Source organism: Sprattus sprattus (genome assembly GCF_963457725.1).
Source record: "Sprattus sprattus genome assembly, chromosome: 11".
NCBI classification, from domain to species: Eukaryota; Metazoa; Chordata; class Actinopteri; order Clupeiformes; family Clupeidae; genus Sprattus; species Sprattus sprattus.
The window spans coordinates 7,116,243-7,129,247 of NC_137909.1; the positions used below are offsets into that span (position 1 = coordinate 7,116,243).

Genomic DNA, 13,005 nt, shown 5'->3' on the forward strand with positions numbered 1-13,005 from the left:
TAAATGTAAGAGAGCTGTCTTACAACCTTGGTGTTTGGTCCAGACAGCTGTCTGGCACGAGGTCATTTTTAAGGGTGAGATTATTCAAAAAAAACGTTGTTTACGAACGTTCTTTTATGACGTTAGTATGCTGAAAGACCGTAGGTTACTTACGTAGGCTAACGTACTGATTTGAGAAAGTTGGCTGAGTGACGCCTCGCAAATCACATCAACCATTATTGATGGTTACAATGACGGTGTTATCGGATAGTGCAGTGTCTATTTCTCTGTAACTTTTGAAAAATCTAAGCGCGAAAACGCTGAAAACATGTACATTTACATACAAAACACGACCGTCAGCGGAGTTGGTCCGCCATCTTTGTTTACATTTTTCAGTTGCCGGAGGGTCGTGGCGCACAGGTTTGTGGGTAATAGACAGCATCAAGGTTACATCGATGGTTCCTTGAAAAATGACCTTTATGTGACGTATTCTAAGGTGTCTTATGACCCCAAAGAAAAAAATTAAGCAGAATGGGACAGTACTTCCTTCTCTTCTTCTAAGACACCAGGGTACTAAGACAGCATTTTAAGAGTATTGAGATCCACCCTAGGTGTCCATCCTGTCCAAAGGACAGACGTATAAACTATGCTAGCAGCTCAACTGAAATAACAGCTCCCAGGGGCTAGCTTTTGTAACGCTTTCAGACACAAAATGAGAATAAAGGAGCTGATGCATTATGAGGTAATGGGAAACATTCACAACTGGCAACCACCAAGGGAGTTGTTTATCTGCAGTAGCCCACCAAAGAGAAATTAATACACACAACTCCTCAGTTTCCCAATCCCTGTTTATCATGATTCTGCACACTCTTAATACAATAGGCTACAGGACAATAAAAAGTTAAAGACGCAGTTTATGCTTCTAATCACTTTATCGAATCATTTTTTGTCAAATTCAGCTAATTGCTCTTCACGGTCCTCCAGCTGTCTGTTCAGTGCGTGCTCTCAAAACAACTTCGGTGTTCGTACTAAATCCTGGCTCTGTCGATGGGAAACAAACATAGTGGCTCGGACCGATCCATAAACAATCCCAGCCAATCAACAGAGCACGGAGGTGAGGGGGGTCATTTGATTGCCTGTTGAGTACAAATATCAACACCTTCCGCAAAACTGAATCACGGACTGCATCTTTAAAGAGGCCAACTGCCATATGATTACTACTCTCTGAATCTAGGACTTGAAAGCAGTGGTGTTTGACACGCGCATCAGATCTACATGGGAGTGTTTACCACAATGTCAGCATTATGATCGGTCCCAGAGAATGACATCATTGTGATGGGTTGAGTGAAGCCAGTGAGGGAAAAAGGCAGGGATGGAGGAAGAGAAAAGAGGGGGGCATCTGTACTCACCGAGATGTCTTTCTGCACCTTCTCGTAAGACAGGTGGAGTCCCCTGGTGCTTCCTCTCCCCCCCTGGCCCCGCTCAGATGTCAGGTGGAAGGTGTAGTCGAGGGCTGCTGGGCCCTCGCCGGTCAGAGCCAGCTGGAGGTCGTCCACATACCTATCCCTTGCCATCTCCATCTCCTGGGCCTCATGGGAAACCTCCTCCTCAGAGACTGGGCAAAGCACAAATACATTCAGGTATTGGATATGCACTAATGCATAGACACAGATAGCATTCACGTCTCTAAATAACATTTTAACTGGACAATACCTGCATGAATGACAGTGCTGTGTGCTAAGGATATGTAAGTCAAGACAGGAGAAGAGAGCCAAGATGCATCTTCATAACCGTCCATATAAAGCAGGATCGATCTTCATAACCATTCATATAAAGCAGGATCATTCTTCATTACCATTTATATAAAGCAGGATCGATCTTCATTACCATTAATATAAAGCAGGCTGGATCTCCATAAACATACAGACCCTACAAGTCAGATATTTATCAGACCAATAGCCATTCAACAAAGTCCAAGGGCCTCTCAACTGACCACAGAAATGACAAGCAAAGGGTAGGCCTATAAAAAAAAATGTAAGGGGCTAAATTTTCCTTCCCCTCGCTTCAATGGATAAGGTCTGGAGCCACCAGGACTTTTTCGAGACCTGGCCGACCAGGCACTATCAGGAAGTGAGTAAGGACTGTAGTCAGGTAAGGGACTGCCAAACACCTAGATAATACTATCACCATTGTGAAGAATAGCACTGAGAGCATAACATTATAATGGCGGCAAGGATGACTGGCCAAAACTGAGAAACAGGCATGACAGAGAGCACATAACATCCACAACAGATGCATAAGCTTCTCTTTCAGCATGACAATAATCTGAAAAATAAGGCTCAGACAACGCTAGGGTAGCTTTAAGAAAACTCTCTGCGTCTCCTCAGGTGGACAATCCCAAATCTAGACAAACCCTGGGTTTACAGACCACAGGACATGCCTTAGAACAGAAACAGGGGTCCTTTCAGATTTAGGTATAAGAGTAAATTCTTAACGGATGTAGGCCTCTAATATCAAGCTACATCCATTCAAATCTCATATTACAGCAAACTAAATATTTTTTGTAAGGGGGTTGGGACCCAGTTAAGGACTTAACCTATGGTTTTATCATGCCAGTTTGAAACTTTTTGTAACCTGTCGTATTAGCCTTACTTTAAAAATAGAGCATAAAGAGCCCTCCACTGTTTTGGACTTAATGAATACTTTTGTATGTCAAAATACGTCCGTTTAAATAATGATTTCTGGATCAGCACCAGCAGAAGTCATGGCCCTTCATCCTCTACGAGAGCTTCAAGTAGCAGTATGCTTGTGCTATCGCACCACTCAACCTCCACTTCAAGCCTGGGTTACTTTGATAAAAGTCAGTGGGTGTAGATTCTGCCTTCTGTATAGCAACCTATCTGGGGGAGAGAGGAAGACACAAAAGATCATGATCATCACCTTCTCCTGTCCATGCCGAGCTTCCATCGCACAGCAGAACTACAAATCCGGCTCCAAAGTCCTCTTTCCACTCTACCTTGAGAAAGAATGTGCGCTCGGGCTCAGAGGCAACAGTGATCTGACGAAGGCTGACTTCCATCACCATACGGAGCTGCAAAACAAAACAAAAGGGTAAATAAAGTGTACATATTCAACAAAATACTACTCTCGTGGTCCATCAAGTGATAAGTCATTACAGGGTTACATACCCAGTTATCTGACATATAATAAAACCGACTGATTAGCAGCTTGATTTGCAAACAGGTAGACTACATTTTTTTACTCTTCAAAGGTTAAGAGTGCAGCATAACTTTGCAACCTGATCCACAGCAGTACCGTGCAGTTAGCATGACATAGAGCCTTTAAAGTCATTTAAATCATCAACACATCTGTTTCATCTACACTAGTCCTCATCACCCTGGCTGTCACCTGCTCTATAGGCTAAACATTGGAGGACGAACTTGCTAACTTTCAGATGACACCAAGCAAAAGGCTTGCGTAAATCACTGGACAGCAGTCACCGTATGCAAAGATTGTGACAGCACACGTACAGGGAGGAATTAAACCTTCACCTCTTTAAAACAGGGCAGCCATTCATTAGGGGCTCTGCAACATCTGCACAGAAAGTATGTCCCTCTCAGTAATGACAGACACTCTAGCAAACACAGGGGGTTTAGGACGGGGAGCACTTCAAAGACATCTACGACAGGAATTCTGCTCAGCTGCATACCATGTTCTCAGTGTTGGTATGAGGGAACTCTGCAGACTGCACAAGTTTAGGCAACATGCTGCCAAAATAGAATACACTTTCATAATAGGCCATGAGCCTTTCAACCAACATTTCATAACTTACACTAACCTTAATTTAACTCATCATCCACACTTCAGTGCCACAACAACTGAACTCTTCTAAACATTTTTAGGGGGTCCTATCTTTGCTGAGGACCCACATATCCATCATGCTCAGGAAACAATGCTTGGCCGTGACTATGGGAGTAGAGCTGGCCACTGTCAACACGCTGGTGTCAGGCAGGCCTGCCTAACAAGCCTCAGAGACAGCAGCCAAGCAGCAGCTAGTGACCAACAGCCACACGCCGTGGAGGGGAAAGAGATCAGGGCTGAACAAACAACTTTCTCAACCCCCGTGCTGGGGTCCCACTCACTTTCTAAACAGGGAAGTCAGAGACAAAGATAAGGACCCGGCAGCAGGCTGAGAAGTGAACATGAGGGTCGGGTCTTTGGGTGCAGGCTGCTGAAGACCTTGTGGCTCTGAAGATTGTACAGCAGCATATTGAATCTTATGCAATTCAATTACAACATCTATGTAAATGGCTGACCATCAGCATCAAAGGACAATAAACACGACTTAAAAGGATAATTAAAGATGTACTTAGTCGACAGAAGTATAAGATATTGATCACTAGCACTGACCATGAAACATTTTAGATATCCATGTATAAGATCTAGGCGAGCACACCCCAATACCCATAAAACAGGGGTCTGTGCCAACCACAGAGAGTGAGTGATAGATGAGCTATTTTAGTTTTATTTTAGTGCCTATTCCTAGTTTGTAGGTCTATTTTTACTTGCAACTTGTTTAACAGCATAGCACACACTTATCATCTTAATGCTTTTTATGATAGTTAGAAATTTGCCACAGCACCACTAGAAACATCCCAAAAGGCCTAATTTATAAGAAAATCTCTTTTAGATCTAGATCAAACTGTCCAATTATACAATTCTCTCTCATGACCTTAGTGATCATTTTAGACTCATGAATCTAGTAAAGGTTTACAGTAGATCTTTGGGGTGCTTTGCTATAAGATACAAAGGTTTCTTAATCTACAATAATGATGTGCACTTGTCACCAAATTTAATTGTCACTATTTGAATGAATATGTTTGCAAGAAAAGGGCCAAAAGCATTGAAAAGCATGACAAAAAAACACATCCACACACCATGGTCTATTACAAGAACCTATTATATAGAACCCTTCGTGGATTTAAGGATGGCATTCCTAAATCTTATCCTAAATTTGTCAAGAACTGTGTGGTGGTGTCATTCTGAATGCAACCTTAAAACCGGATTTACCAATATGTCTGGGCATTCCATGAATCTTGACTGAACATACAACCCTCTCCTTTAAGATTTAAACTCAATCTTAATCTAAGTTATTTCACTTTCACGATTTCAAACACAGCACGCTTTAAAACGATTCAAATACAGCACTACATGTACTTTCTGATGGGAAACCTTCTACATGTGTCTACAACAGATGTTGCATACTGTATAAATGTTCCACGTTAGTACAGACAGAGCCGTTTGTGTAATCATATTTACCTTTTAATATTTACGACAACATTTATAGAACGCGTGAGAGTTGAAAACAAACCGGCTAGACCAGAGGCTTGACACACAACGTCAAATACACGATGGTACGAAGTTCAGTTAGCGTGTGGGATAAGAACATGAACGTCCAGTGTCTTACAAAACATACTAAAAAGATCAGGGATCATCTTGGTACCAAGAATCACATGAGCACGCAGATTAAGTAGGTAGGTAGCTGACTTTCGACAGAACAAATTCCCCACCGTTTTAAACAAATATTTAGTGCTTTACAATTGTAAGATCCCTCCAGTGTCTTACCCATGAAAGAGTGGAAAGACGAAACGATTCAGCGTCTGGTTTAAAATGTACTACGTCACTTCCAGGGTAACACAGGAAGTGTGAGGTGGCTGTCTGGGTCTAGAAGCGCAATGGTAAGACAACTGTTGTGGCAAACATACATGGAAGTTTTCCATTTTTCATGCATTAAAAAGTGTATCGTCGTTTTAATCTGGATCATAATTGTTTCGCGGAAATTGATGTATGTTGTGCAGATGTTGCTGTAGTGTTTTTGTCGAACCAACATGCCTTACAGCTTGCTCTACCTAGATAGCAAACGCTAGCAGGCTAACGTTAATTGGGTTGAATTCCACAATTCCTCATTTAGCTATATTACTCAATTGACATATAGTTTTTCACTCACATTGTTTACTTATTTTGGAGACATCTCTGCATAAAACCAGCTATGGGTAAATTCAGCTAAGAACAAGTGGGTACAGGGTTTAGTTAGCTATAACGGAATTAGCCAGCACCGGTAACGTTAAAGCACAGTCTGTCATTAGGAGTTGACTATCGGTATAATTTAGAAAGATAAATGATGTGGCAGCAAAGTATAGATTACTTCACGTTAACTGTATCAACTGACTCGTGTATCGAACTATTAACGTTATGATAGAGGGCAAACTAGATGTCTCAAGGCATTGCAGGTAAGTTACTAGGGATACTATGTTACTGCACTGCCTTGTTGGAACATAAAGTTGTGATGTTACTGTCAGTAAGAAAAAAATAACTGCAGCATAGATGAAAGTTACAGGCAATATTTGGCTGATTACAAAGGTATAACGAAAGTTTACTTAATCCTGCCAGTCATCTAAGGTGTTTTAGGTTGTGTGTTTAATTGATATTTATCACCTTCTGTTCTATCCCGCAGTCTGCCATTTTTAATTTCCAGAGCCTCCTCACGGTTATTCTGCTGCTCATCTGCACGTGTGCATACCTCCGTGCATTAATGCCGAGTCTACTAGATAAGAATAAAACTGGGTATGTATGTTATGATCTTAGACTTTCCTGTGGTCTCTCATACATTATACTTTGGATATTTACAATCTTAATGAGGTCAAAGCCTAATAACAATAAAGAATCACATTTGTATTAGACGGTTTAATGATTGATCAATGATTGTTTTTTCAAAGGTATGATAAACCATGTAGCTTCCTCTTAGATCAGTTTTTTGCTCAAGGAAAGGATCACTAACCCCCCCAACCCCCCCTTTCGAAGACACTTTTTATGTGAGGCTAAAGACAACAACATGTTTGCCACATGTTTGGATGCCAGATAGTAGCGCAAGGAAATGAAGGGGATTATTATCAGCCAGTGGTCTGATCCCCACAAAAACATGCATTTTCCAAGACAAATGAACCAGATACGTTTGGCATTCAAGTAATAGGGTTAGCACCCCAAAGTTTGTTGGCATTTGTATTCACCACCACCAGTTTTGCAACTATTTCAATGTTGAGGATGTCATGGTACTAGTGTTGAACATATTCCTCAATTCCAGTAGGTGATGGTACAATCCATTTTTGTTTACTATTAAAATTACTTTTACTTTTACTGTTGAACTTATCCAAACTAATTTAATTCATTAATTAAGTTTGTATGACTTCAAATCTGACACTAACTCCAAAACATTGATCAGTAGCAGGAGATGAAATGTGTTGAAGTTTGAAAATTTACTAGTGTTTAATGAGGAGAAAAGTTTCCCAAATGGACAAGCCTGAGTGGAGAACACCCACACTGGCCTCCCAGAGGAAACCTCAGGTTATTGTCTGTGGGTCCACTTTGTCACTGCTGTTTGTTGTTTCTGTCAAAGGAGAATTTCAGCCGAGAGAATGTATCTCCTCTAGGGTCTGTCTTTACCTCCACGATCATGGCAGTCGTAGGCATTGAGGCTTGTTTTGGCCCCTGAAGGCACACCAGTCGTTTAAGCTCTCACCCCTAATTCCTTCCAACACACACACACACCAGAGAGTTCACTCCAACATTTCTGATCACACTTAATGGGTTGCCGGTATTGAAGAATGCAAAAACTAGTGGTCACTGTTTTGTTTGAATTGTCCATCGGAAAGTCAGAAAAGTGAAATTTGTACTTTATATATGGCTCTGGTAACTGTTTTGGTTCCCATTATCTAGTGCAAGATGAATTGTAGAGGTACAGTTGTGCAATATGACCGCTTTTAACTGGGATTTCTTAATTACTGAAGTGAAATTAAGTCTAGTCCAACTGTTAGGGTTGAAATTTGATTAATTCTTAATCCTCTGACTGCTGTTTATGCATATTTGTGAGTTTGTTCTGTGCTTTGCTCAAGGGATAGGAAGTACAATTAAAAGTTTGAGCCCCATAGTCAGTTCCCATCTGATTATGTTCTGCTTTTCAGATTCTTGGAGATTAAATGATGGTTGTCTTAGATGATCCTCCATGGTATTTGTTTGTGAAAATGCATTATTACGTTTTTGAACAGTTTAGAGCTTCTGTGTATGTTCTGTAACAGGTTTAGTAGATGTAAATGGTCAGAAACATCACACAACCATCTATTGAGACTAATTATTAGATTGGTAATTGTGGAGAAAAAATAGATGCTTATCGTTTATCCTTTGAGTATTACTAATCTCACGTCTCTTCCCCCCTTACAGGTTCCTGGGCATATTCTGGAAATGTGCAAGAATAGGTAAGAATGATCCTGTGGAAATGCATCCCAATTATCTATCCATTGAATCCCCTCTCTGACTTTGCTTCTGCTTGTCATTCCAGGTGAGAGGAAGAGTCCTTATGTGGCCGTCTGCTGTATCGTTATGGCCTTCACCATTTTATTCTCGGAGTAGCAATGGATGGCACAACAAGGACTTTTAACATCTAGAGGAAGGGGGGAGGACAAAGCAAGATGTGTGACTTATCAACATTTGGGCCCAATTGTCTGGTCGGAGCTGGGGTCCCATTGAAGCACAGTAGTTCCACAGGGAGTGCGCTGAACATCTTGTGCGTACAGTGTTTGCCTTGCGGACCTAGTTTTTGTAAACATGATCTTTTCTTTGTTGCTCCCTACGCAGTGTCCCATTGGTATATCTTCATGTCACTACCATTAGCTTGCCACTTTATCAGCCAGATGTCTTTGGGGGGGAGTAACAGTAACAAGGGACAAGAATTGCAGCGTTCTTGAGGATGTCAGTACATTATAGCTCACAAGTAACAGATGCATATTTGTTCATAGATGTGCATTTGTTCATAGATGGGCATCCTTATTACCAAAATGATGCTCCTGTGATTTCAAATAAGAAGACCAAGTTTGTTCAGTGATATCATGATAGAGGGGATCATTTTTGACAGTTTTCTTTTTTTTTTAATTAAAACACATTGAACCATTTATTGAACCAAGAAAGTCTGTCATGTCAATAAAAGCATATTTGTTGTATTTTGTATTGAGACGGTTTTTCTGTGACCTGAAGAGATGGCAGGATCCTCATGATATATTTCAGTCTTACGCGATTCATCAACCTCTCATTTCTGAAAAATGACCAGAAGTGTTCTTGTGATTTAGCAGACAACCTGATAAAAGATTCTTCTTCTTCTGTATTTCTGACATGTGTTTTCTGGTTGAATCAAGAAAAAAAATATATGTACTTTTAAGGTTGTGTCAAAGTTTGAAAGTGGATCTTTGTAATCCTTGTTTGTTTTCTTTGCCATGACCATTTTATCAGTGTCTGCCTTATAGCCAAATGTAAGTAGCCCACAGAACTGTACGTTTACAACTTGAGAGAATAATTTACTCCAGGGCAATGCCACATGATTTACCACAGATTCATTATGTGCTCTGGCACAGGATGCTGTATTGAAATTGGCAGACCTGTATTTACTCTTCATGTTTGCCAGTGTGATTGGTGGATAGATGATGATTTTTCATGGGCTGTGTCACTTTGTGGCATACTAAAGACAGTAGCTTGTCATCAGTCAAATGATGCGTACCATTTAGATTCTGAATAAAATGGAGATAAGTGTGTTTTAGAGGATAGAAAAAAAAAAAACATACAAAAGAGCTCTACTTGTCCTGAAGGGGAATATGTGTGTGTTTTCAAAAAGGGTAATGAATCTGTCATTCCCTTTGCACACATTGCAGGGGTGTATTTGTTTTAACTGGTAGTGCTTGACCTGGCATGACCAAAGACTCGTGGACACAATTAAGTGGTGTAATAGACCAATAACTGACTGATAGTGTATTAGAATAGAACAATCTACATGTTTCTCAAGAGGATCCAGGCAACTTGCCAAACTTACCTAACCCTTAGTCCTCAGAACATATAACTATACTGTTTTCATTCATAAGTTTAATTTGATGTTTTGCATCAGATTTGTACATGTCCATTTCGTTCCTTTATTCTCTGTTTATTCAGCAGGAACTTTATTAATGTGTTCATTCATCCTCTCTCAGTTTGGACAGCAAAATAATTTGTATGGTATTCCTGAACCTGAGGCCTACAGGTTGGGGCAAGAGTTATGGGATGTGCTGACCTGCTGAAGGATGCACTTCAGTTCATCTGAATCTGAGTGATCTGAAGGATTTACCTCTCGTTCCCCTTTCACCTCACCAGGCTGTGAGTTATCTGTTCATGTCTTACACTGAAGAGAAGCAAAGAAGACACGATGTTCCTACTCACACAGCCTTTTATGAGGCTGCAGGGTCCAGTCCATATCTAAGGACAAGGATGTCTGGTCCTGTAAAATGAATAATTTCTCTAATGAGCACTTGATGCTCATCACCTTAAAAGAAAAAGGAAAGGTCAGACTTTTTATCTTGATTCTTCAACCACTTTGAACACCTAGTATTTACACAGTATCTGCTCCAGACCAGTAGACTAACACCTACATGACCTCAAGAGCATGTTCTCGCTGAGTTATACTGAAAGCATCATGGAGCCATCATTCCTTTCATTTGAACAGAGGTTTAGAGATCAGAACTTGCGGACACAAATTAATTCCGTGGCCACAGTGAAAAGTCTGTTTACTAGACACACATTTATGTGTGTACGGACAGAATTACATTATGATAGACATTTACGTGAACTGACAGAATCACATTAGGATACACATTTACGTGTACAGACAGAATGTGGACGTGCACACTGATGTTGACACTTGTGCGCGCACAATGATGGGCCAGCTCAGTGCCCGCGGTGCATGTTAATTTGAATACCAAATGAGGTGCATTTTAATAAAAGTTGATTCATCTGAAATGCCATGATTCACCAGTCTAACCGTGTGGTTATGCCACTCTGTGTGTTGAAGTAATTCATGGCAATACTCTGGTCCTAGTGGCCTGGTGCCTCAAGGAGCCCGATGTGGTTTCAGCTGCAGTCTGTTTTTCTACTTCTCGTCTTTACTTGCACAACATTAGTGGATTAGTTCCCGGTCCTCTCTGTTTCTATACTTCTCCTTAGAAGCTTGAAAAAGCACTGAACCAATTTATGGACACGAGATCACCTGACCTGGAAATAACTACCTAGCACCTTGTCCCTACCTCCCCTTTTATAAGGGTATGAAACGTTTCACTGAGGGCCGTATTGTAACCTAATACACACAGAAACAGAAACAGGAGAACCTAATGTGTTCAAGACCAAGATTAACACCCTCTGCCACCATGGATTTCATGAGTGCCCTTGTAAAATATACTTTTGCAAATAAAGGGCCAAAGGCCTCGGTTGAAATATAGTCATCTATCCACATTCAAATGTTGGGTTAAGGAGATCACTATAGGGAACGGATGCGGGGGGGGGGGGGGGGGAGGGTTCACCATTCCTTTCAGAACATCGACATGAATTCCGGAAGGAACGGTTACATTCTTGGAAATTAGGATATAAATTTGTACACTAGGCAGTGTATGGCTAATTTCAATAAATGGTGTAATATCCTCAAGGTCACTTAGGAAACCTAATGCCATGAGTAACTAATTTAAAGAAGAGTTCATAAAGGCTTTACATAAGAATTGTTCAGTTTTCACAATGGCTTTATTTATTCAATTATTTCACTGGAGATGGCATCCTAATTTGCTTTGTGGCTCTACTAGAAGAAATCTTTCACCAGAGTGTACGCTCACCCACTGAGAAGAAGGATGAATGGTCCACTTAATGTAGGCAAGGGCTGTTTTTCAGATGTCCTGCAGAATGTCACCAGTGTTGGTCTTGGATCAGTGTACAAAAAGAAAGATCACCTAAAAAGACCCCAGAAATTCATCACCCACAGGTCCAGTAAGTGTTGGCGCCTTTAAGACAATTTGTGCGGTAGGGGGGGTTGTCTGGTACAAAGGAAACAATCAGTGTACAAGAGCTTGTTGGGGATGCAATGCCCCCTTGTTAGACTTAATCAAAAACAGGAGATGTGACAAACCAAATAGTGCTGAATGGATCCTCTGTCCTTTTGTTATGTAACCTCCTCCCCCCTCCACGCCACCCCCTGCAGATGAAATGTTTTTTGGAATGACATGATAAATATTGTAGATCTGAGCTGGCACTCTCAGCTGCCTTTAGTCTCAGCTCCCAAGGGGGAATAGTTTGCATCTCGTTAGGCAGCCAAGTAGCACCCTCACAGGGCCCTGCGATATAGCTTCCTCCTGCTGCCTTGGCACACTTAAGCTCCCTCTCTTTCTTTCTCTCTCTCTCTCTCTCTCTCTCTCTCTCTCTCTCTCTCACTCTCCATCTCTGTTTTGGCTCTGCCTCAGCGGTACCGTTTGATGACTGCAGCGCAAGCTACCATGGGGTCAGAGCAGGAGACGCTTGAGATCAATGTCAAGATCTTTTATCAGGCTGCAGGAAATATTGCCCTTGTAATAAACGGTTTGGAGGAGTTAGCAATGTGAGCTTTGAAGGGACCAACCGAGCGCAGGTGGAAGTGAAGAGGAGGTGTTGGTGATGCCATGTCAAACATGAAAGTGCGAGGAGGCACACCTGTGCCGGAGCCTGTTTACGGTTGGTAGGGTGAGACACTAGCGGTCACACTGATTCATAGTTTGCTTCATATGGTAAAAGATGGTCCTTTTGTTTTCCAGCTGTAGAGTGTTGAAATTGAAGCTTTCATTAACTGGTACAAATTTTGCTGGCAGATGCAAAAGACCACATTTGGCTAGTATGAATGTAGTTTATACTGAGGACAGCTGAGTTGTACTAGTGCTGATTCATTTTCAGTCTTTATACTAAGGGGATTATTCAGTGGATATACTTTAGGCATATTTACAACACACTCAATAATGCCTGGACAGTACATAGAAAACAAACACATTCCTTAAGAGTTCATATTTCCATTCTGTTTTGCATTGGTGCATTTTAAAACCTGTTAAAGAACCTGGTCTTCTATAAGGCTTATATTATAAATGACCTTGGCCATGGAATGTGGAATGGAAT

General features: G+C 41.1%; 2 protein-coding genes across 2 annotated transcripts in view; one reads left to right on the top strand and one right to left on the bottom strand.

Moving 5' to 3' along the window:
• xrcc4 (X-ray repair complementing defective repair in Chinese hamster cells 4) overlaps positions 1 to 3,745 on the bottom strand; it is a gene marked incomplete at its 5' end in the record, with an annotated part of 30,222 nt that extends 26,477 nt beyond the window's left edge. Inside the window, 3 exons of the mRNA XM_080848236.1 lie at positions 1,389 to 1,594; positions 2,920 to 3,070; positions 3,689 to 3,745. Coding sequence (XP_080704362.1) covers positions 1,389 to 1,594; positions 2,920 to 3,070; positions 3,689 to 3,745 — 414 coding nt within the window. The remainder of the gene's footprint in view (positions 1 to 1,388; positions 1,595 to 2,919; positions 3,071 to 3,688) is intronic.
• Positions 3,746 to 5,682: 1,937 nt separating this feature from the next.
• tmem167a (transmembrane protein 167A) lies at positions 5,683 to 9,029 on the top strand. Its single transcript, XM_080847091.1, has 4 exons — positions 5,683 to 5,717; positions 6,494 to 6,603; positions 8,254 to 8,288; positions 8,372 to 9,029. Exons 1-4 carry the CDS (start codon positions 5,715 to 5,717, stop codon positions 8,440 to 8,442), a joined length of 219 nt encoding a protein of 72 aa, XP_080703217.1. The 5' UTR covers positions 5,683 to 5,714; the 3' UTR covers positions 8,443 to 9,029.
• The last annotated feature ends 3,976 nt before the right edge of the window (positions 9,030 to 13,005 follow it).